Source organism: Pristis pectinata, chromosome 18 (genome assembly GCF_009764475.1).
Source record: "Pristis pectinata isolate sPriPec2 chromosome 18, sPriPec2.1.pri, whole genome shotgun sequence".
Lineage (NCBI taxonomy): Eukaryota > Metazoa > Chordata > Chondrichthyes > Rhinopristiformes > Pristidae > Pristis > Pristis pectinata.
In genome coordinates, this window is record NC_067422.1 from 9805246 (window position 1) to 9829799 (window position 24554).

At 47.6% G+C, this 24554-nt stretch overlaps 1 protein-coding gene across 3 annotated transcripts in view; it reads right to left on the bottom strand.

The window, feature by feature from the left end:
• Positions 1-24554, bottom strand: part of tha1 (threonine aldolase 1) — an 85951-nt gene that overhangs the window by 57881 nt on the left and 3516 nt on the right. The window contains exons 1-2 of one of the 3 annotated variants that reach the window (XM_052033157.1): positions 17432-17778; positions 5160-5166 (exon numbers count right to left, since the gene is read on the bottom strand). The exons of the other annotated variants lie outside the window; for them this stretch is intronic. Of the exons in view, the coding sequence (XP_051889117.1) occupies positions 5160-5166; positions 17432-17629 (205 nt within the window). The 5' untranslated portion in view covers positions 17630-17778. Of the gene's footprint in view, positions 1-5159; positions 5167-17431; positions 17779-24554 lie in introns of those variants that run through there. 3 annotated transcript variants of the gene reach the window in all.

Genomic DNA, 24554 nt, shown 5'->3' on the forward strand with positions numbered 1-24554 from the left:
TTGAAGCATATGCTAACATGGATCTATTAATACTCCAATTAATCCAGGTGATTTGCGTTAAGGACTCAAGTTCTTGGTGAAAACCCAATGATTCCCATCGTACTCTCACCATCTATAAGCTGCACACGTTTGTACGCTAGTACAATGCAAATTCTATCAAACCGATTCCTAATAAAAACTGGAGACACAAGAGACTGCAAATGCTGGAATCTGGAGCAACAAACACTCTGCTGGAGGAACTCAGCAGGTCGGGCAGCATCTGTGGGAGGAAAGGAAAGGAATTGAATTGTCGACATCAACAATTTCCTCCCACAGATGCTGCCTGACCTGCTGGGTTCCTAGAGCAGATGGTTTGATGCTCCTAATAAAAACCATAGAGACTGAACCCAAGTTACTGAAAGGCATGAATCATTTACAAAAATATTAGGTTTTAAAAACTCTTGCCAACTCTCTCTTTTGTTAGTTGCAAAATGAATGTGTTGCTTAGCAACATTAAGCTGAAAAGCAGTTTTGAATAATTTTTCCTTTTGTATTTACATCAATGTTTTGGCACCTTGTGCAGCCAATGAATTAAGTATGCTGTGTAACATAAGTAATTTTTCAGCATCAGCTTTGACACTCTCACTTCTAAGTCAAAAGGTTCTAGGTCCAGACTGCACTCTAGAAACTTGAGCACACTCCTAACATGCTGACAGTCCTGTGTTGGACTGACAAAGTGCAAAAGATCTCTTGAGACTATTTCAAAGAAAAGGCAGGGAGTTTTCCCCAAAGTCCTGATATATCATTCAATCAGCATCACTATTGCAGATTGCTCATTATCACATATTTGCACACAGTTTTGCTCTATTACAACAGTGGACATATTCCAAAATGATTTCACTGGCCATAAAGTGCTTTCAGATTTGTTTTTTTTAAACTGGACAAAGTGTAAGAAGAGCTTTACCGGTTGAAGACCTAGGATTGCCACAGACCCAGACCAAATGCCTTCCTCATATGCTTTCTGAAGGATAAATGTAAAGTAACTGTGAATTACTTTTAACAAGTATAGAGTCATATAGCACGGAAACAAGCCCTTCAGCCCAACTCGTCCATGCCAATCAAGATGTCTGAGTTAGTCCCATTTGCCTGTTGGCTTTTTCGATCCATGTACTTATCCAAATGTCTTTTAAAACATGTACCTGCCTCTACAGCTTCCTCTGGCAGCTCATTCCATATACCCACCACCCTCTGTATTAAAAAAAAAGGTACTCCTCGGGTCTCTTTTAAATTTTTCCCCCGTCACCTTAAATCTATGCCCTCTAGACTTAGACTCCCCTACCCTGCTCAAAAAGACTATGACCATCCACTTTATCGACTCCGCTCATGACTTTTTAAACCTCTATATTCAGTAAATATCCAACACTATACAACAGTGACAGAAGGACACAGACAATACTTAAAGTGATTAAGTCACTACGATTATTTTTAATGGAGACACAGGAGACTGCAGATACTGGAATCTGAATCTGGAATCTCTCTCTCTCTCTGATCCTCCCACCTTTGTTCCCTCTCCCATACGCCCCCTCCCCAGTCCTCCATCACCCATTTTCATCTCCTTCCTCTCCTGGTTCCATCCACCCACCACCCATACACTTCATCCACCAGATCCCCACCCCTGTCTGGTTCCACCTGCCCTTTAGCTCTTCCTTAATGGTTCCCATTATCATCCTTACTTCTCAGATTCCAGCACTTGTGGCCTTTGTGTTCCCGCTTATCACCCTCCAGCCTCTGTCTCCACTCCCCCACCTGGCTCCATCCATCTTTTTTTTCCTTGACTGCTTCCACCTATCACCCACCTGCCTCTGTCTCCCAGCTCCACCTCTCCCCCGTATGGCTTCTTCTGCCCATCATCCCTCACCTACCGGCCCCTGTCTCACCACTCCACCTTCCTCTTTCTATTGGCTACCTTCCCTTTCCCCTCTCAGTCCTGATGCAGGGGAAACGACAATAATTCCTTTCCCCTCCACAGATGCTGCTCGACCAGCTGAGTTCCTCAGACAGTTTGCTTTTTCGATGTATTTTTAACATTTTACGTAGGTAGCTACTACTGTCTTAAAAATATGTAGGTCGAAATATTTACTGAGTTTTAACCTCATGGTAGAGGCAAGCAGCGAGGCCAGATTACTCAAATTCTGTGTTTATATTGCTTATTCACTTGTTTATACTATTATAGGCCTGGAGGTTGGGCAAGAATTACTTATCATCCAGTAATTCCTTCAGTAATGAAAAAAAACCAAATAAGATGCAGTCACACAATAACTGCATCACTGTGACACAGCAAGTGTAATTTCCACCACCCTTGCCATTATAGCACAAAGGTAGCCAGATGAAGCCCTGGTAGTTATCGTTACACTCTAATCATTGACAGTTTCAAACACCTTTCTCATCAGATGGGCAAAGGTAGCGCTGGCATATTGAAGGCTGCAAGCAAGTTTTTCATTCTACTTGTACCTCACTGTACTTGTGCACATGACAACAAACTCGATCTATTTTCTTTATCCAGCCCACGACATCCAGAGTCTCTTTATCCAGCCCATGACATCCAGAGTTCCTTGGATCTGCTGTCTGTATCTTTCAGCCTTATAGGACACGTTGGCCCTGAGCTCTCAGTTTTCACTTTTGAATGACTCCCACTTGTCCGATGTACACCCACCTGCAAGCACCTGCTCGCAGTCTACTTTTGTCAGTTTCTGTCTTATGATATTGAAATTGGCCTTCCCCCAATTCAGGATTAAATGTCCAGACCATCCTTATCCCTTTTCATAACTATTGTGAAGCTTACAGACAGCTTATCTCCACAAATGTTCTCCTCCTGACTCTTCAACCACTTGCCTGGCTACATTTCCTAAGATTAGATCTAATACTGCCTCTTCTCTAGTAACACTATAACTGAACTGTTTTAAAAAGATCAGTTGGACACACATTAAAAATTCCACCCCTTCTATGTCTTCCACACTTCAGAAATCCCAGTTAACATTGGAGAAGTTGACATCTCCTCTACTCTACCCTATTGTTCTTGCATCTCTGCAATTTGTCTACATATCTTCTCCATCACTTGCTGACTGAGTTAAAGTTAGTCATATTGTGCCTATATTACTGTCAGAAACAGCGCTTTCATAAGATCAAGGCCCACTCATGTAATTGGTATTGGTTTATTATTGTCACTTGTACCAAGGTACAGTGAAAAACTTATCTTGCATACCGATTGTACGGGTCAATTCATTACACAGTGCAGTTACATTGGGTTAGTACAAAGTGCATTGAGTTAGTACAGGTAAAAACAATAGCAGTATAGAGCAAAGTGTCACAGCTACAGAGAAAGTGCAGTGCAATAAGGTGCAAGGTCACAACAAGGTAGATCGTGAGGCCAGAGTTATAGTTACAAGTGCACTAGTGAAGTAGTACCAGGTTGCATCTACATGTGCTTAGAGTGTGTGTTTGTGAGTGAGTGTGAGTGCGAGTGCAAGTGTGAGCAGCAGAGCATGGTCTCCAATCATCTTGGACTCAGACCAGACTCTGTTAAGTACATGTGATAGTTGATAAACAACGCCCATCCCACATTCAAAGAATTCATGCACAGATATCTCCAATTCCTCAGGACTACAGTGGAGGCAGCTCATCCTCGACTCTGAAGGATCATCCAAGAAGAATCATTCTATGATGTCCATGAAACACCCTGATACACATTTAAAGGGTTCAAAAAGCCACAGACCTCAACAGACATAATAGAAGCAAACAAAGATGTGAACAAGAATGTATGGAAATAACTAAAGACCTCATGATGTATGGAAAGTTGATAGTATCTGTGCTCTGATTAACCAATGTTAGGGGGGTAGAGGTGCTTATAGCACATGAGAATGAAGAAGTGAAAAAAAAACATTTCATAACAAGCATTGTTAGAAATAACAAAATAGAACAGGAAAACCAAATTACTTTAACTATAAGCTGTGAAACCTGAATACACAGAACAGTGGAAAATATTTTTCTATGTTTAAGGTGCTGAATTTCCACAGGACAGATACATGCCTTCATCTGACTATAAATGGCTAAATGAGCAACATTTGACAAAACACCTTTGTTACAATATTTCTGCACTTCAACAACCTCCATCCTACCCAGTATAAAATACATTATCCAGGAATGTGCTCTGGTGAAAAATGATATTCGTTTCACCTGCTTATTAAAGGAATAAATTAAGGGAACTGTTTCAGTCAGATGAAAAAATATCTTATATTACTTAATTAGATTTAGTTACCAATAAAGGAACACAGTAATATACTACTAATAGTACAGGACAAAAATAAGAAGTTTAAGAAACCCATTTTGGTTTCATTTATAATGTTACTTGCAGAAAAATTTGCACATTGCACACTTCCTTCTTGAAAAATTTTGAAAAGTATTGGCTGATAATTTGTGCTGTTGCTCATTAATTGTCTCGAGCACTATCTTAATTACATCTTACAGATCCTCAACCTTGACTGTTAGAAGGACAGCAAATATATGGAAACATCCACACCTCCATCTTCTTCTCCAAGTCTCACATCACCTAAACTGGAAATATATTCCTTCATCATTGCTGGGTCAAAAGATCTGGAATTCTCTGCCCAACCCCTTCACTATGTGGAGTAAAATACAATCTGCTGGAGGAACTCAGCAGGTCAGACAGCATCTGTAGAGGCAGAGGGATAGTCAAATTTTCCGGTTGAGACCCTGCATCAGGACTGAGTGTGTCAAGGGGAGATAGCCAGTATAAAGAGCTGAGGCAGGAGCTGGCAGGCGATAGGTGGAACCAAGTGAGGAGAGGATGATGGGCAGATGGAGCCACTTAGGGGGGAGGGGGGAGGTAGAGTCAGGGGCTGGAGGGTGATAAGTGGAGACGATGAAGGACTGTTGATTCTGCAATCTGATAAGTGAGGAAGGTGATAAGTGGAACCAGGTAAGGAAGGGATGATGGGCAGTTGGAACCAGGTGGGGGAGGGGAAAGAAACTGGGTAATGGGGAGGCTGGGGTTTCGGAAGGGTGGTGGGGGGGGGGGAAGGTTGAGAGAACCTGTGTGGATCAGAAGGAGAGAGAAAGGAACAACAAGGGTTAACTGAAATTGGGAAATTCAATGTTCATACCATTGGGCTGTAGACGACCCAGGCGGAATATGAGGTACTGTTCTTCTAGTTTGCACTTGGCCTCACCCTGGCAGTGGAGGAGGCCGAGGACAGGCAGGTTGTGGGAATGGGAAGGACAGATGAAATGACACGCAACTGAGAGCTCAAGATGGCCGCCACAGACAGAGTGCAGGTGGTTGGAAAAGCAACCGCCTAGTCTATGCTTGGCCTCACCGACGTACAGGAGGCCTCATTGCAAGCACTGAATGGAGTGGACGAGGTTAGAGGAGGTGCACGTCAATCTCTGCCTCACCTGAGAGGGCTGATAAGGTCCCTGGATGGTGGTGAGGGAGGTGGTGTAGGGATGGGTGCTGCACCTCCTGTGGTTGCAGGGGAAAGTGCCAGGGGGCGGGGAATGGGAGAGTGGGGAGGAATCAGTGAACCAGAGAGTCACCAAATACCCTAACCTTCTCTCTCCTTCTGATCCATTCAGGTTCTCTCCAACATCCGCGCCCCCCGCGCCCCCCCCCCCCCCACTTCTTTCCAACCCCAACCAGCCCACCATTACCCAGTTTCTTTCCCCTCCCCACCCGGTTCCATCTGCCATTCACCCACACACTTAACCCACTGGGCCTCCTACCCCCTCCCCAACTGGTTGAAACTGCCCATCATCCCTTCCTTACCTGGTTCCACTTATCACCTTCCTTACTTATCAGATTCCAGAATCAACAGTCCTTCATTGTCTCCACTTTTCATCTTCCAACCTCTGTCTTGATCTCCACCCTTCCCTCCACCTAACTGGCTCCACCTGCCCATCATCCCCTACTTCATCTGATTCAATCTATCAATTACCAGCTCCTGTCTCACCCCTCCTCCTCACCTCTTTATCCTGGCTACCTCCCCTCAACATTCTCAGTCCTAATGCAGGGTCACAACCTGAAATGTCGACTATCCCTCAGTCTCCACAGATGCTGCCTGACCTGCTGAGTTCCTCCAGCAGTTTGTTTTTTGCTCCAGATTCCAGCATCTGCATTCTCTTGTGTCTCCCCTTCACCACGTGGACTGTGTGCTTCAAAATGGCTCACCACCAGTATGAAGAATGATTAGTGTTGGGCAATAATTGCTGGCATTGCCAATGATGCCCATATCCCTGAATGAGCATAAAAAATTGGAGAAGCAAAGTTCTGCAGATGCTGGAATCTAGATGAAAAACACTATGATGCTGGAGGAACTCAGCGGGCCAGGCAGCATCCGTGGAGAAAAACAGGCAGTCAACATTTCAGGTCACGACCCTTCCTCACATTGGCATTGACTACCTGCTTTTCTCCACAGATGCTGCCTGGCCTGTTGAGTTACTTGAGCATCATAGTGTTTTATATCAAGCATAAAAAATTGTTCAGCTGATTTCCCCCTATAAGGCCCATGCACAAATTTTTCCTTATCTAAATAAGAAATGGTCTAACTCGGAAAATCTAGTTAACTACAACTGCTTATAAATTGCAGAAGTCCACTATCAGGAAACATCCAGTTAAAATAGTCATCTTAAAGGCATAGGCATTGTTGGCAGCAAAAAATGTCAACCACACAGTTAAAAACTGAAACTGTCCCTTGGCAATAATTAGGAATACCACCCAATGTTACAGACCAAAGATGAACTGCGATGTGACAAACAGGCATGGCAGAATATTTAAACAAAGTAAATGAATAAAACTGCTCACAGAATATCGGATGGCAGATTGTTCCATAAAGAGAGGAATTCAGGTGGGATTATTCTGATGGAGCTGTGTCTTGATGGCACAGACTGTTATTAAGTAGGTAGAGGCACAGGTCAAGCAGAACTGAATCGTTAGAGAACTTTGAAGATTGAAACATGCTGACCATTTTCAGCCAACAGCAAGCTTAATGGCAGCTTTCATTTCTTACTAGGTACCGACTTAGTTTGTTGCCTGTTTGGTTTGAGTATAAAATTTAACTCATTTAGTGACAAATGGGAAAAAGAAATGTATCTGAAGCACAATAATCAAGATGTGGCAGATAAAATGTGCAAGAAATTAAGGTATATGTCATGGTCCTGTGGCAATAATCTCAGCAAATTAAATAACACTCGTGGACATAATTGTGCAATGCATCTTGCATTATTAACTGCTAAGGTAAAGCACAAAGGCAAAACATTTAATTGTACTAAGTAAATAGGAGGTGAAGTGTACATTTAACTTTTCTCTGGAGAAATGCCTACAGATAGAAAACCGCTAGAAATATTCAGGCAGTGGTCAAAACCCAAACTGACTCATCTGTTGAGGTATGATTGGCTACACCAATGCAAAACTGCCAGCATCTTGATCCTTGGGCTAATAAAGTGTTTTCTTTTCAGGAGAGTTCCTCGCTAGATTGCAAATGATTGGCTTTTTTCCTTTTCTCCCCCAACAAGAAGGACGAAAACAATCTCAATATAACAAAGACTGCACTTCCATAGCTCCTTTCATGTCCCAAAGTACTTTACAGCCAATCAATATTTCTGAAATGTAATCACTGCAGGAGCATATACAGATATGGCAACAAAATATGCTTATTTGGCACTATATAACCGTGTTTTTATCTACGCCACAATCTTTGAATCAAAATACATCTCACCATTTGGCAGATAGCCATTAGTTGGGCAACTTTAAATCACAATACATTACTGTCAGAAATGACAATCAACCCAGACAAAAATGATTTCGAGGATGTGTCCTGCTAAGTAAAGAATGTGGTTCATCAACCAGGATTGGGGGATTACCTGGTCTTCTCACTTACCAGTTGACCAGACTGATTCATGGCATGACAGGACTGTCATATGAGGAGAGATTAAGTTGACTAGGTTTGTATTCATTAGAGCTTAAAAGAATGGGAGGGATCTAAAAGAAATTAATAAAATTCTGACAGGACGAGGCAGGCTGAATGTGGAAAGATGTATCCCCTAGGTGGGATTACAGCCTCAGGCTTTAGGATGGAGTATTAGGACTGAAATGAGATTTTGTTTTACTCAGAGAGTGGTGAACCTATGGATTCGCTACCAGAGAGTGTTGTAGATGGTTATAGAGGCCAAGTCAATGAATATTTTAAAGAAGGAAATAGATAAATTTCTAGAAAAGGCATCAAGGGGGTATGTGGAGAGAGGGGGAATATGCTTTTGTGAAAGCAGATCAGCCACAATTGTACTGAATGGTGGAACAGGCTCAAAGGGCCGAGTTTCCCACCCCTATTTTCTGTGCTTCTATGTTAAATACTAATTACACACATCAAACTAATCTCAGTCACTCACAGCAGTAAGGTCACCAAGCTAGACTGACAAGGTGATAATCCAATCAGCTGCTCACTAGCTGGTCAGAGCTTCGTCACTACATGCAACAAAACATTTTATTCTGGGCACTCACCATAAGCATGACAACTTCGTACAACACAAATCATAAGGGCTGGATGTGCTGCTCTCATTTCATAGTTAAAATTTAGCCCAAAGGTATGAAACTGAAAGATGCAAGTACACCGCTTTACATTTTTCCATAACATGGCATTGAACAGGTAGATACTAAGAACATACAACAGCACAGGCTAACCAACTACACTTGATTAACAATATACATTACACAAACTATTAACACATGCAGTCATCTCTGCTGTGACATTGAGTTAGCACACAGTCCACCCACATCCCTGGCTCACAAAGGGTCTTTGATCTGAAATGTTAACTCTGTTTCTCTTTCTACTGATGCTACTTGACCTGCTGAATGTTTCCAGCATTTCCTGCTTTTATTTCAGATTTCCAACATCTGCATCTTTTTTGATCCTCAGCCTATTTAATATTACAATAATGTAACAGCATCTTTTACTATTGTATGTCCTACTGTTGCCTGATCTTCCCTGTGATTGCTTTCTGTCCCTGGGTTTTTACAACAATCTAATAGTTTCATGGTTACTGCTAGCTTTTCCTTTTAAACTCTAGAGTTACTGAATCATTTGAATTAAAATTCCACAGTTGCTACAGCGAGATTTGAACTCGTGGCTCCAGATACCAACAACTGAAGCAACACACTATTATACCCCATGTACTCAGCTGGTCAGAGATAAAAATGGCATCTGAAACCACAAACATTTTAGCGACATGATTAATCAATTAAAACTGCAACCTTTCAAAGCAGGCTAACATTTCCAAGTATCTACCTTTCAGCACATCATTATGGTTAAATTATCTGCTTCCGCAAGCGACAAAAATGTGATACTTATTTGTCTGAGAAATCTAATTGCTACCCACAGATAAAAATTTACAAAGTTATATTCAGAACTATATCCATGCAAGCACAGAATTAGTTATATTCAGATCAGTAGTCAGTAATGTTAATCAGAACTTTCTGACAAAACTTTTCTGAAATGCTAACTCTGCTTCTCTTTCCAGAGATGCTGCCTGACTTGAATGGTTCCAGCATTCTCTGTCTCTATGTCAAATTTTACTTACATATTAAGCAAAATCTTCCCTATACAAGTTTCGGAAGAACCTACTCTTTCTGATTTTCAGGTTTTCTATATTTTGCTTCTCGTCACATCCAACAAAAATTAATTAGGGGCAGCACCAGGTCACTTCATCCCGGATCAGCCATGGAATAAAATCATGACCAATCTGACTGTAACTTTAACACCAGCATTCCAACCTATCCAATGGTCCTAGCATATCGAGAGTTCGTTGAGGATCTGACTAATATAATAGATATGGGGAACCTCATGGTGCATTTGAATTTTAAGAATGCTTTTTGATAAGATTCCTCACAGGAGGTTGGTCAACAGGTTGGAGCAGACAGAACTGGTAATGTACTGAAATGGGCAGAGAATTGGTTATCAGACAGAAAGCAAAGAGTGGCAATAAACGGGGTTTTCTCAGATTAGCGGCTGTGACTAGTGGGGACTGGCACTTGGGCCCCAGTTATCCACGGGTATTAAATGATATATTTCCAAGTTTGCTAATGGTACAGAAACAGGTGGCATTGTGAGCAGGAAGGAAAATGTAAGGCGGCTTCAGGGAGATAGAGACAAGATGAATGGATGGGCAAGAACTTGGAAGATACAATATAACATGGGAAAATGTGACGTCATCCACTTTGGTGCACAAGACAGATAAACTACATTTTGAATAGTGAGAGATTAGGAATGTTGCTGTACAAAAGGACCAAGGCAGCCATTACACAAGTCACTAGAAGCCAACTTGCATGTACAGCAAATGATTAGAAAGGCAAATGGTACGTTGGCTTTTATCACGAGAAGGTCTGAGAACAGAGTAAAGGTGCCTTACTGCGACTGCAGCTACAGTTCCATGTATAGTTTTGGTCTCCTTACCTAAGAAGAATCTAATTGCCATGGAGGGAGTGTAATGAAGATTTGCTAGACTAGTTCCAGGGATGGTAGGTTTGATGTATGAGAAAGAGATAAGATAGATGAGATATCTTTTTTAGTCACATGTACATCGAAACACACAGTGAAATGCATCTTTTTACGTAGTGTGTTCTGGAGGCAGCCCGCAAGTGTCGCCACGCTTCCAGCGCCAACATAGCATGCCCACAACTTCCTAACCTGTACGTCTTTGGAATGTGGGAGGAAACCGGAGCACCTGGAGGAAACCCACACAGACATGGGGAGAATGTCCAAACTCCTTACAGACAGTGGCCAGATTTGAACCCGGGTCGCTGGCACTGTAAAGCGTTACACTAACCGCTACACTACTGTGCCTGCCCAAAACACAGGTGAAAATTCAAAGCTTGGTAGTGGTGGGATTCGAACCCACGTCTCCTCAGAGACTGCAGCCTAAATCCAGCGCCTTAGACCAAGCCTTAATTTCTAAAACTGAGAAGATTTACAAAATTCTTACACAGCTCAGCAGGCTGGATGCAGAGAGAATGGGTTCCCTAGTTAGGGAGTCTAGAACCAGGGGACAATGTTTCAGAATGAGGGATAGATCATTTGGGACTGAGAAGTGTAGGTATTTCTTCAAATTGAGGATGGTGAATCTTTGGAATTCTCTATCCCGGGGGCTGTGGAGGCCCAGTTGTTGAGTTATTTCAAAAGTGAGATCGACAGATTTCTGGACATTCAGTGAATCAAGAGATATGCTCACAGTGATGAAAAATGGCGCCACTATCTTGATGAATGGTGGAGTAAGTTTGATGGGCCAGATGGCATATTCCTGCTCCTAAGTCTTATGGTCTTATTTTAATCGATCTGCATCACTTCTCTGCTGATCAACGATCTACCTCTGTCTTAAAAATATGCAAAGACTCTTCTTCCGCTGCCCTTTGAGGAAGAGAGTTCCAATGACTTCTGAGAAAACAAAATGCCTCAACTCTCTCGTAAATGGGTGACAGCTGATTTTTAAACAGTGACCTCTTCTTTGAAATTCCCCTATTTGAAAAATATCTTCTCTACATCCACCCTAGCAAGGTCCCTCAGAATCGTATATATCTCACTCTTCTAAACTCTAGCCGATACAAATCGAGCCTGTCTAACCTGCTAAGACACCCATGCCAGGTAATACTTTAGTAAACCTTCTCTGAACAGCCTTCAATCCATTAAATCTTGAATAAGACTTGAATAAGAAGGCAAATACTATATAGTATTCCAGATATGGTCTCATTAATGCCTTATATAACTGAAATATAACCTCATATCTGGAGGAGTACATGGCTAAAAGGAAGGAACTTAAGAAAGAGATTAGGAGAGCCAGAAGGGGACATGAGGAGGCCTTGGCGGGCAGGATTAAGGAAAACCCCAAGGCGTTCTACAAGTATGTGAAGAGTAAGAGGATGAAATGAGAAAGGATAGGGCCTATCAAGTGCAGCAGTGGGAAAGTGTGTATGGATCTGGAAGAAATAGCGGAGGTACTTAATGAATACTTTACGTCAGTATTCACCATGGAAAAAGATCTGGGGGACTGTAGTGGGGATTTGCAGCGGCCTGAAAAGCTTGAGCATGTAGATATTAGAAAAGAGGTGGTGCTGAAACTTTTGGAAAGCATCAAGTTAGATAAGTCAGCGGGACCAGATGAGATGTACCCCAGGTTGCTGTGGGAGGTGAGGGAGGAGATTGCAGAGCCTCTGATGATGATCTTTGTGTCGTCCATGGAGATGGGAGAGGTTCCGGAAGATTGGAGGGTTGCAGATGTTGTTCCCTTATTCAAGAAGGGGAGTAGGGATAGCCCAGGAAATTATAGACCGGTGAGTCTTACCTCAGTGGTTGGTAAGCTGATGGAGAAGATCCTGAGGGGCAGGATTTATGAACATTTGGAGAGGTATAATATGATTACGAATAGTCAGCATGGCTTTGTTAAGGGCAGGTACTGTCTTACGAGCCTGATTGAATTTTTTGAGGATGTGACTAAGTACATGGATGAAGGGAGAGCAGTAGATGTAGTGTATATGGATTTCAGCAAGGCGTTTGATAAGGTACCCCATGCGAGGCTTATGGAGAAGGTGAGGAGACATGGGATCCAAGGGGACATTGCAGTGTGGATCCAGAACTGGCTGGCCCACAGAAGGCAAAGAGTGGTTGTTGAAGGGTCGTATTCTGAGTGGAGGTCGGTGACCAGTGGTGTACCTCAGGGATCTGTACTGGGACCCTTACTCTTTGTGATTTTTATAAATGACCTGGATGAGGAAGTGGAGGGCGGGTTCATAAGTTTGCGGAAGACACGGAAGTTTTGGGGGTGTTGTGGATAGTTTGGAGGGCTGTCAGAGGTTACAGAGGGACATAGATAGGATGCAGAGTTGGGCTGAGAAGTGGCAGATGCAGTTCAACCCAGATAAGTGTGAAGTGGTTCATTTTGGTAGGTCAAATATGTTGGCGGAATATAGTATTAATGGTAGGACTCTTGGCAGTGTGGAGGATCAGAGGGATCTTGGGGTCCGAGTCCATAGGACGCTCAAAGCGGCTGCGCAGGTTGACTCTGTGGTTAAGAAGGCATATGGTGTATTGTCCTTCATCAATCGGGGAATTGAATTTAGGAGCCGAGAGGTATTGTTGCAGCTATATAGGTCCCTGGTCAGACCCCACTTGGAGTATTGTGCTCAGTTCTGGTCGCCTCACTACAGGAAAGATGTGGAAGCCATAGAGAGGGTGCAGAGGAGATTTACAAGGATGCTGCCTGGAATGCGGAGCATGCCTTATGAAAGCAGGTTGAGGGAACTCTGCCTTTTCTCCTTGGAGAGACAGAGGATGAGGGGGGACCTGACAGAGGTGTATAAGATGATGAGAGGTATTGATCGGGTGGATAGTCAGAGGCTTTTCCCCAGGGCTGAATTGGTGGCCGCAAGAGGACATAGGTTTAAGGTGCTGGGGAGCAGATACAGAGGAGATGTCAGGGTAAGTTTTTCACTCAGTGAGTGGTGAGTGCGTGGAATGGGCTGCCGGAAACGGTGGTGGAGGCTGATTCGATAGGGTCTTTCGAGAGACTGTTAGATAGGTACATGGAGCTGAGTAAAATAGAGGGCTATGGGTAAGCCTAGTAATTTCTAGGGTAGGGACATGTTTGGCACAGCTTTGTGGGCCAAAAGGCCTGAATTGTGCTGTAATTGTTCTATGTTCTATAATTTTTGTATTCAATTTTCCCTATCAATAGATAATATTCTTAGCTATCTTAATTGACTACTAAAATAGACAACCTCACATCTTTCCACATATTACTCCATTTGCAAGGTCTTTGTCGACTCTCTTAACCAATGACATTCCTAATATAGCTTCCTACAATTTAGCCTCCTAATATCCTCTTCACAACTTACTTTATTACTTATTTTTGTCTCATCAGCAAATTTATCAACCTTATCTTTAGAGCCGTCAACAAAGTCATTTATAAAAACTGATACCCAGCACTGATCCCTGTGGCACACCACTTGTTACATCTTGCCAACCAGAAAAAGACATATTTATACCCATGCTCTGTTTCCTGTTAGCCAGCCAATCTTCTATCCTTGCCAAATATACTTCCCACACCATGAGCTTAAGTATTTTTTTTGCAGTAACCTTTGTGGTAGAACCTTATCATCTTATTTCGTGTCACTTATTTTAACACCTTTTTGTCTATGCTGCAAATGATTCAATTGCTTGCACATTTAAGAATAATCTCCAAGGTCTACTGGTGTTAGCAGAACACTTTGGTTGAACCAGCTTTACAGAACTTGCTGCTCTCTCTTTGCCATTTCCCTCTCCCCAAAACACCCCCCCATTCTCAATTCCCCTCTCCCCTTCCTTGCCTGCTCCCCACATCAATACCCTCTTCTTCCACTCCCCTTTCTCTATCTCTACCCCACCTCCCAATTCATCCCCTCTCACCATTCCTGTCTTCCCCTTGACTTTATCCCTCTCCCCATTGTTCTTCCCCATCCCTTCTTCTGCTTCCACTTTCCCTCAAATCCTTCTAATTTATTTTCCTTCCCACCCTCCAGACCACTTTCCTTAATCCCTAATCCCTCCACTCTCCATCTACTTCCCCTTCCTCCACCATTCCTCCCTTGCCCTTCTCACACCATCCCCTTTCCCAAATCTGACCCTTCCCATTCCCCATTCCCTTTGTCTACTCTTCAATCACTCCGACCTGCTCCATCACTGCCACTTTCTAACCCTCTCAAAAATTCCAGCCCCTTTATCCTTTTCCCATCACATCTGACGCATTCTCCTCTCTGCCCTTCAGCCCACCCATGCCCCTCCATCTCCCTCTGTTATCTTCCCTTCCCCCACCCTCCCTCTGCCCTCTCCCTCCCTCACCCCTCCCTCTCCCCCACCCCTCCCTCTCCCCCCTCCTCACACCCTCCCTCTCTCCACTCCTCACAGCCCTCCACTCTCCCTCCCCCCTTTCCCTCTCCCTCCCCTTTCCCCCTCTCACCCCCTACCCCTCTCACCCCCTCCCCTCCCCTTTCCTCCCCTCCCCTCCTCTCATCCCTCCCCTCTCTCCCTCTCCCTCCCCCTCCGCACACCCTCCCTCCCCCTCTCCCCCCTCCCCTCCCCATCTCCCCCCTCACCCTCCCCCCCCTCTCCTCACAGCCCTCTCTCCCCTCCCTACCCTCCCTCCCTCTCCCCCCTCCTCACACCCTCCCCCCTCCCTCCTGCCCCCTCTCACCCCCTCCCCTCCCCCTTTCCTCCCCTCCCCTCCCCCCTTTCCTCCCCCTCTCCCCCTCCCCCCTCCCTCCCCTCCCCCCCTCCCTCCCCCCTCCCTCCGCCCCCTCCTCCCCTCCCCCCCCTCCCTCCCCCCTCCTCCCCCTCCCCCCTCCCTCCCTCTCCCCCCTCCCTCCCCCTCCCCCCTCCCTCCCCCCTCCCTCCCTCCCCCCTCCCTCCCCCCTCCTCCCTCCCCCTCCCCCCCCTCTCCCTCCTCTCCTCCCCTCCCCCCTCCCTCTCCCTCCCCCCCCTCCCTCTCCCTCTCCCTCCCCCCTCCCCCCCTCTCTCCCCCCCCTCCCCCCCCTCCCTCTCCCTCCCCCCTCCCTCTCCCTCCCCCCCTCCCCCCTCTCCCTCCTCCCTCTCCCTCCCTCCCCCCCTCCCTCACTCCCCCTCCCTCCCCCCTCCCTCACTCTCCCCCTCCCCCCCTCCCTCACTCCCTCCCTCCCCACCTCCATCACTCTCCCTCCCTCCCCACCTCCCTCACTCCCTCCCTCCCCCCCCTCCCTCTCCCTCCCTCCCCCCCCTCCCTCTCCTCCCTCCCCCCTCTCTCTCCCCCCTCCCTCTCCCTCTCCCCCCTCTCCCTCGCCCCCCTCCCTCTCCCCCCCTCCCTCTCCCTCTCCCCTCCCTCTCCCTCTCCCCCCCCTCTCCCTCTCCCCCCCTCTCCCTCTCCCTCTCCCCCCCGCCCTCTCCTCCCTCCCCTCTCCCCCCTCTCCCTCTCCCCCCCCTCCCTCCCCACCCCTCCCTCCCTCTCCCTCTCCCCCCCCTCCTCCCCCTCTCCCCCCTCTCCCTCCCCCCTCCCCCCCTCTCCCTCCCCCCCTCTCCCCTCTCCCTCCCCTCTCCCTCCCCCCCTCCCTCCTCCCCCCCTCCCTCTCCCCCCCCCCCCTCCCCCCCCTCCTCCCCCCCCTCCCTCTCCCTCCCCCCCTCTCCTCCCTCCCCCCTCCCCCCCTCCCTCCCCTCCCCCCCTCCCCTCTCCCCCCTCCCTCCCCCCTCCCTCCTCCCTCCCCCCCTCCCCTCCCCCCTCCCCCCTCCCCCCCCCCTCTCCCCCCTCTCCCCTCCCCTCCCTCTCCCCTCCCCCTCCCCCCTCTCCCCTCCCTCCCCCTCCTCCCCTCCCCCCCTCTCCCTCTCCCCTCCCCCCTCTCCCTCTCCCCTCCCCCCCCTCTCCCTCCCTCCCTCTCCCCCTCCTCCCTCCCTCCCCTCCCCCTCCCCCCTCCTCTCCCCCTCCCCCTCCCTCCCTCCCTCTCCCTCCTCCTCTCCCTCCCTCCCTCTCCCCTCCCTCCCCTCTCTCCTCCCCCTCCCCCTCCCTCCCTCTCCCCTCCCCCCCCCTCTCCCCTCCTCCCCCCCCCTCCCCCTCTCCTCCCCTCCCTCTCCCCTCCCTCCCCTCCCCTCCCCCTCCCTCCCCCTCCCCTCCCCTCCCCCTCCCCCTCCCCCTCCCCCCCCTCCCCCCCCTCTCCCCCCCTCTCCCCTCCCCTCCCTCCCCTCCCCTCCCTCTCCCCTCCCCTCCTCCCCTCCCCTCCCCTCCCCCCCCCTCCCCTCCCCTCCCTCCCTCCCCTCCCCCTCCCTCCCTCTCCCCCTCCCCCTCCCCTCCTCCCTCCCCCTCCCCTCCCCTCCCTCTCCCCCTCCCCCTCCCTCTCCCCCTCCCCTCCCTCTCCCCTCCCTCCCTCCCCCCTCTCCCTCCCCCTCCCCCCCTCCCCTCCCCTCCCTCTCCCCCTCCCCTCCCTCCCCCTCCCTCCCCCTCCCCTCCTCCCCCCCTCCCCTCCCTCTCCCCCTCCCCTCCCCCCCTCCCCCCTCCCCTCCCTCCTCCCCCCCCCCCTCCCTCTCCCCCTCCCCCCCCCTCCCTCTCCCCCTCCCCCCCCTCTCCCCCTCCCCCCCTCCCCTCCTCTCCCCTCCCTCCTCTCCCCTCCCCCCCTCCCCTCCCTCTCCCCCCCCCTCCCCCCCCCCCCCCTCCCTCTCCCCCTCTCCCCCCTCTCCCCCCTCCCCCTCCCTCCCCCCTCCCCCCCCCTCCCTCTCCCTCTCCCCCTCCCCTCTCCTCTCCCCTCCCCTCCCCTACCCCCTCCCTCTCCCCTCCCCCCTCCCTCCTCTCCCCCTCCACCCCCTCGCTAGGCCGCAGCCTCGGGCTTTCCCTACCGTTGAACGGTCGGGTCCTCGCCGTAAACATCATCCCCGACCCTAGCGCTGGCCATGGCCGCCCGCATGGCCGAGTTCGGCCTGGTCACTGTGTCGCTGCGCAGGTCCACCGTCCGCACGGAGCGGCGGGCGGCCGGAGGCCCGTGCCCGGGCCCCTGGTACCAGCGCCGGCCGGCGGCGGGGAGCCTCAGCAACATGGAGCGCATGGTGAGCGGAGCCCGAGCGGCCGCCGAGTGCGAACGTTGCCGAGACTAATCCCACGGTTCCGAGCTGCCCTCGGCCCCAGCCCGCTCCTTCCCTCGCATCCTCTCCTCTGTTCTCTTCTCTCCTCTTCTGCCCTCTCCTCCCCCTTGCATCTGTCCCCTGCCCTCCCCTCCCCGTTGCATCTGTCCCCTGCCCTCCCCTCCCCTCCCCGTTGCATCTGTCCCCTGCCCTCCCCCTTGCCCCCTTCCTGCCCTTCCCCTTGCCTCATTCCTAACCCCATCCTACCCTTCCTCGCCCCTTTCTACCCTTCCCCTTGCCCCTCTGACCTTCCCCTTGCCCATATCCTCTTGTGACCTTTCTTCGTGCTCTGCCGCATTCACCCCTCCACTATTTCCTTCACCCTACCTCCCTCTTTCCCCACTCGTGTACTTACCTACTGCCCTTGTGCACCACTCCTCTTACTTACCCACACACCCCCATGCTCCTTTACCCAAGTCCTTCTCTACCTTATTCCTTGCTCTCTGCCGTTCTTCCCCATCCTTGCCCTACCACCACTGCCCACCCCTATTCTTCTCTCATTGTTCTTTCCCTCCGAGAGACCTTCCAAAACCCCCAACTTTCTCACCATGGTGTTTGCCACCTATGCTGCCCTTCCCCACCCATCTGCCCCATCACCTGACGTTCCCCACCATATCCTTTCCCACCCTGTCCTTTCTCACCTTTACCCCACTGTTTTTTGCTGCCTTCCTTTCCCTGATCCTCTCCACAGTGTCCCTAACCATTATTTTCATGCTCTCCCCTTTTTGCCCAATCCCGTTCTTTCTGTCCATTGACCTTTATATCCACTAGTCCTGTTCGTACCTACTCTCATCTTCTTCCCCCCGCCCCTGCACAAAACACTATCCCTGTCCTTTTCACACTTTTAACTTTTTTATTCCTTTTTCTTTTCAATCAAACCCTCTGACTTCACCTTTTCCCCAATGGCCTGCTTCTGCTCCCTTGTCTTGTGATCTTGTGACCTCCTTCTCATGCGGAAAGTGGCTCTGAGATGTACGAATGTGGACCACATTTTCCAGGGTTTCGTAATGGACTTTTATTGTCAAGAGGTGGTGTAATGCAGCAAGGGTAGATAGAGGGTTTTGGTTTTAAGAATTTTAGTATAAGGCCCATCCTGTTGTATGGTTCAGTGATCAAGTCAATAATGACATGAAGCTCAGCTTTCGAATATTTGCACTTGCATAATTTGTCTGCATACTGCAGCTTGACAACTGGGGTTGGAGTGCCCTTGGTTCAGAAGTAGTCGCAATGTAGGAGGGACAATTTCATTTAGGTCCTGTAGACTAGCTCAATTCAAGTGGAGAGCTTATTGGAAGTGAGCTGCAGTTTTGTGGTGAGAAATATGGAGAAAAATGTTGGCAAGCTGACAAAACCTTGCTTGACACCAGTCTGTACCAAGGTTGGGTCTGATCCGTTGCAGGCCCACTGGTTGGAACACACCTCGCATACCATCATATAGTAGATGTAAGATGGGGATGAACTTCTGAGATCAGCCAAGTATGAGAAAGATTCTTCAAGTTCCACTTGACTGTCAGAGGAAGGAAACAGCTAGGGAAGTCTAAAAAAGAGCCATGTATAGAGTGGTCACGTGGTGAAGATAACGAAATTCTCACTGTAATTTGGGAAGCAAGTCTCTGGCCATTGGGAAGAGGTTGCGGAGAGGATTCTGGTGAAAATAGTTCCTGTGACAGACAGCAAGGAGATCCCCTTTGTAGTTGCTACATTTAGAATTGTCTACTTAAGATGGTCATGAGGCAGATAGAGGTAGAGAGGCCAGAAGCAAAACTGAGTGAGGTAATATAACATTGAGACAATACAGTGGGAATAACAATCAATCTGCTGGAGGAACTCAGTGGGTCGGACGGCGTCATATGAGGGAAAGGAATCATTGATGTCCTACCCCACACTCCCCCCTACAATGCTGCTTGACCCACTGATTTCCTCCAGCAGGTTGTTTGTTACTCCAGATTCCAGCATCTGCAGTCTCTTGTGTCTCCAGTACACTGGGAATGCAGGCTGGGAATTTCAGAGCAATTGGCTCTGCTGCTATTACCCAATGTTAGCCGAGGATGGCTTTTATTAGCTTTTCATTATACGTGATGAACTTTTAACCAATGACTCACACTTTATAGGATTACACAGTACCTCGGCCATTTGATGGCAGTGACCAGCCCTTCATTGTCCAAACCATATGAGAAAATTATTTGTGCTGATCACTCATTGTCTGCTACATATTGTGTTTGACACTTGACTCTCAATACTCTTGCTTTTGATGTCTTTTTAGGCAGTTCCTTCTCGGTTGAGGATGCCTTAGAACTGGATAGTGTGCAGTGGGATGTAGTTGAGATCTCTTGTGTCAATGACTGACTCCTTATTGAAGAATTCTTCAAAATCATCCTTCCAACAGATATTGACAGCCTCTCTGTCCTTGATAAGCTATCATTTGTACTTCTGCATTGTTAAGTGCCGTACACGGCAGTTAACAGTACGCAGAATCCATACGTCACTGTTATCAGTAAATTGTTGGATCTCTTCCACTCTGTCAACCACTGTCTGTTATTTATATCACAAGCCTTTTGTTGGGCCTCAACCTTTGGGACTCTGTAGAGTGTTTCTTTGCTGTTGATGCAGGGTGAAGTTTCCACTACAAATAATGCTTGTGGTTAATTAGCTCCTAGATCTGTTGGTTGTTCTAACCAGACCGGTGTTTGCTGGTGGAGAAGCCAGAAGTCTCATTGCAGAAGTCAATTGTGGTGGACTTTAGGGCAGTCCAGACGCTGTGCATATTCTGCAATTCCTATTGGTTGCCTGAGGCCTCATCTGGGAAGAACTGCTAAGGTCCTTGAGAACTTCAACATTGATTTTCTTGCTGTGAGCAGCTGAGGGAAATAACAGCTGATTGAACAGCAGTCAATTGGCACCTGTCATGACTAGTGGTACAGACATCTTGTGGTCTCCCAGTCATGGGATGATACAATCCAACAGATACCAGTGCCTGAACTGGGATATTATCATGACGTCTTGTACTTGTTTCCCCAGCTGAGGACGAATCTATCCCATCAACCAGTGAGGATGAACTGGGATCGAACAGCCTGTCCGTGGCACACCATTGGGCAGTATTGGGCTGCTGACTGCAGCCCTGCTGAAGTGGGACCCCTGGCAGACCCCAGGCCTCAGACAGCACAGCCACCAGGGCCTGGGGTGATGTCCTTCAGTTAACTTCAGGCAGCATCGAGCAGCTAACTGAAAGCTTTGACATATTTTTGACCAATTATATCAAACGGACAACAAATTTCTGCTGAAGGTTTGCTTAGGGCTCAGGAGCAGCTGCTGGTGAAGTGTGGGAGGAGGGGGAGGGAAGATAAGGTGCTGGAGTGTGGAGGGTCAGGAAAAAGAGAATATGGGATGCCTGGAGAGGGGAGGGAAGGAGGAGGATGAATGGCAGCAGAGATAGGTTGAGAGGTGGATTCAGGGAGGGTGGAAGGAGATTAAGGACTGGAGAGGGACTGGAGATTTTGGGATGGGGAGAATCAAGGGTGAGAGAGGTCTCAGGGAGGGTGGGTGAATTCAAGAAGCAGGCAATGAGCCAGGGCATATGTGGTGGGCTGAGGTGTGTATGATCCTGAGGGGTCTTGAGAGGGTGGATGTGGAATGACCCAGTGATGCAGCAGTTAGTGCTGCTGCCTCACAGCCTCAGAGACCCAGGTTCAACCCTGACCTCAGATGCTGTCTGTGTGGGGTTTGCACAGTCTCCTTGTGACCATGGGATTCCTCCGGGTGCTCAGGTTTCCTCAAGATGTGCTGGTAAGTTGGTTGGCTGCTGTAAATTACTCCTGTAGGAGTAACAACAAAAGGAATCAGAGGGGTGTTGATGAGCATATGCTAGAGAGAATAATTGCAAGGGTACAGTCATACAGGCAAGGGGACAGGGTAAAGGCACGGTAGTGTAGGTGGTTAGCATAACGCTATTACAGCGTCAGTGACCCAGGTTCAATTCCGGTCACTGTCTGTAAGGAGTTTGTACGTCTCCCCATGTTGCGTGGGTTTCCTCTGGGTGCTCTGGTTTCCTCCCACATTCCAAAGACTTATGGGTTAGGAAAGTTGTGGGCATGCTATGTTGGTGCCGGAAGCGTGGCGACACTGCGGGCTGCCCCCAGAACACTCTGCGCAAAAGATGTATTTCACTGTGTGTCTCGATGTACATGTGACTAATAAAGATATCTTGTCTAATGAGGAGGGGGAGAATGGCACTACTGAGATTGCACCCATGCAAGCCAGCAAGGACCTGATAGGCCAAATGGTATAAGAAGTCAAAGTCAAAGTCGAGTTTATTTGCCATATGCACAAGTACAGTACATGTATGTACAGGTGGAATGAAAAAATTACTTGCATCACAGGCACATAGCATCAGATACACAGCATTCTTAAGAAAAACATAAGTTAAACATAAACTATACACAAGAAAGAAAACAATCAGGACAAAAAAAGGTCCATTGTAGTGGCCAAAGTTGTCATTGTGTTGCTATACTGTGGTAGTGATTAGAGTGTGCAAATGGTTCAAGAACCAAATGGTTGAAAGGAAGTTAGCTGTTCTTGAACCTGGTGGTGTGGCTTCTGTAGCTCATGTCCAATGTTAGTTGTGAGGAGATGACATGGCCCAGATGGTGGGGATCTTTAATGATAGATGTTGCCTATGATAGGTTGGTGCCTAATGTAGATACTACCGATGGTGAGGAGGGATGTGCCCGTGATGTATTGGGCTGAGTCCACTGCTTTAGCAGATGTTTCCTCTTGGGAAAATCTAGAACCAAGGGTCACTGTTCAAAAATAAAGATTTGCCCATTTAACACAGAGATGAGGTGATTTTTTTCCTCTTAATGCCGTGAGTCTTTGGACGGCAGTGTCTTGGACTATTTTTAAGTGTAGGTTTAGATAGATTCTTGATAAGCAAGGAGGTGAATGATTTACTGGGAGTAAGTGGAAATGTGGAGATAAAGTTACAGTCAGATTAGCCGTGATCTTATTGCATGGCAGAGCAGGCCTTTTCCTGCTTCTAGTTTGTATGTTGTGCACATGCTTGCGTAGCTGCATGTGTTAATGTCAACACTGTTGGAGATGTGCTTGCAGCTAGAAGGATGTTCTGGAGGCTTTCTCTAACATGTTGACCAGCAGGTGCATCCTTGCCTATTATGTAACTGAATGCCCACAGACAGCTCTGCATAGATCTCTGGAATTCAAGCGTGGCTGCAATGTTTCAGTGCTAATTTAGTTGGTCTATTTAAAACTACAGTTCTAATCTGCCTTATGGCAAGTAGTTCTTGAAGTCAAATTAGATGGTAATGTTTACTGGAAATTTATCCAGAATGGCAGTTCTTGACTTTTATCGTTTTTACTAGTTTATACAGTTTGTTTCAGGGTCAATGCAAAAACAAAACAGCAGGAAATACGAGTTTCCTTTTGTATAGATTTTTAACATATTGTTCCCTTTAGGTTTTGTTGATAAATTGCTTGCAGAATAACACTTGTCAAATGAAGAAAAGAAATGCATGTACAAATATAGGTAATCTTTTATCTGCCCAAAGTAGAAAGAAATGTTTGCAAGAGATAGCCAGTGCACAAAACTGAGGCTCATAAAGGACAAATCAGGAAGAGTTTTTATCAACAGAGTCTCGTGCCATGTAGTATCCCAAGGTTTTGACCAATTGCATTCTGTGGGCAATAATCTTTTCCCAAGTTTTTTCATGGAGAGCAGGGTGAGTGCAGGAGATTGACAGCTTGGGGGCAGGGAGGGTGAGAATGGAGGATCAGAGGAAAGAGGACTGGAAGGTTATTCAGTACTCAGAAGTTAATGCAAAAGCAGAGATCAAAAAATGAGATAAGCAAATGGTAGAGGTGATAGCTTTAAGGTGAGAGGGGGAAAGTTTAAAGGAATTACAAGGCAAGTTTTTTTGCGCAGAGGATGGTAGGTGTCTGGAACATGCTGCTGGGGGAAGGGGCGGAAGCAGATACTATAGCATGCTGGTTGGCACGGACATTGTGGGCTGAAGGGCCTTTTCCTGTGCTGTGCTGTTCTATGTTCTAGAAGATAGGTGTAAATTCCGAAGCAGTTTTGAGGTTCTTTGCTTTCAGAATGTGCATAGCGGGAGGAGGTTGCTGCAGGGAACTTTCTGGAAATGGTTAATATCTCTGGTGTCTCTTAATATTCTGTCTCACTTCTGATTCCAGCTTTAGCCTTCAGTCTGACAAAAGGTTCACAGTGGCGTTAACTCTATTTTCTTAATACATGCTCTGACATGCTGAACATTGTCAGTATGATTTTGATATTACCCCTCGTTGCCCCTCTGCTGCTCTGCAGTAACCATTCACATATTTCCTCTGAATCTTGTATTATCCTCTATCACTCTAATTTCTCTTGTTTGTATGCCTCTTGCCTTGCAAGATTATTACTTCTGCCATTAATTATCCTCCCTCTGCCATCTAATCTCAGAGCTCTTTGCTCACCACACCTTCTCCCTGAAAAGGGACCAGACCACGTTTTGTTGAAGATTTAGACTCCAGAACTGCCACAGATCTATCCAACCTTCTTCTGTGCACTTACTAATACTACCATCTACCACTCAATGCAAACATTTCCTGAATATATTCTACTTACATTAAAGCAGGGACAAATCCAATCAGCTAATTACCACGAATCAGTCAACACTCAATCATCAGCAAACTGATGGATGGTGTTGTCAACAGTGCCATCAAACAGCACTTACTCACCAGTCACCTGCCCACCAGTGCTTAGGTTTGGTTTCTCAAGAATCAGAGCTCCACCTCATTACAACCCAGTCCAGGCATGGGCAAAAGTGCTGAACTCCCTCCCCA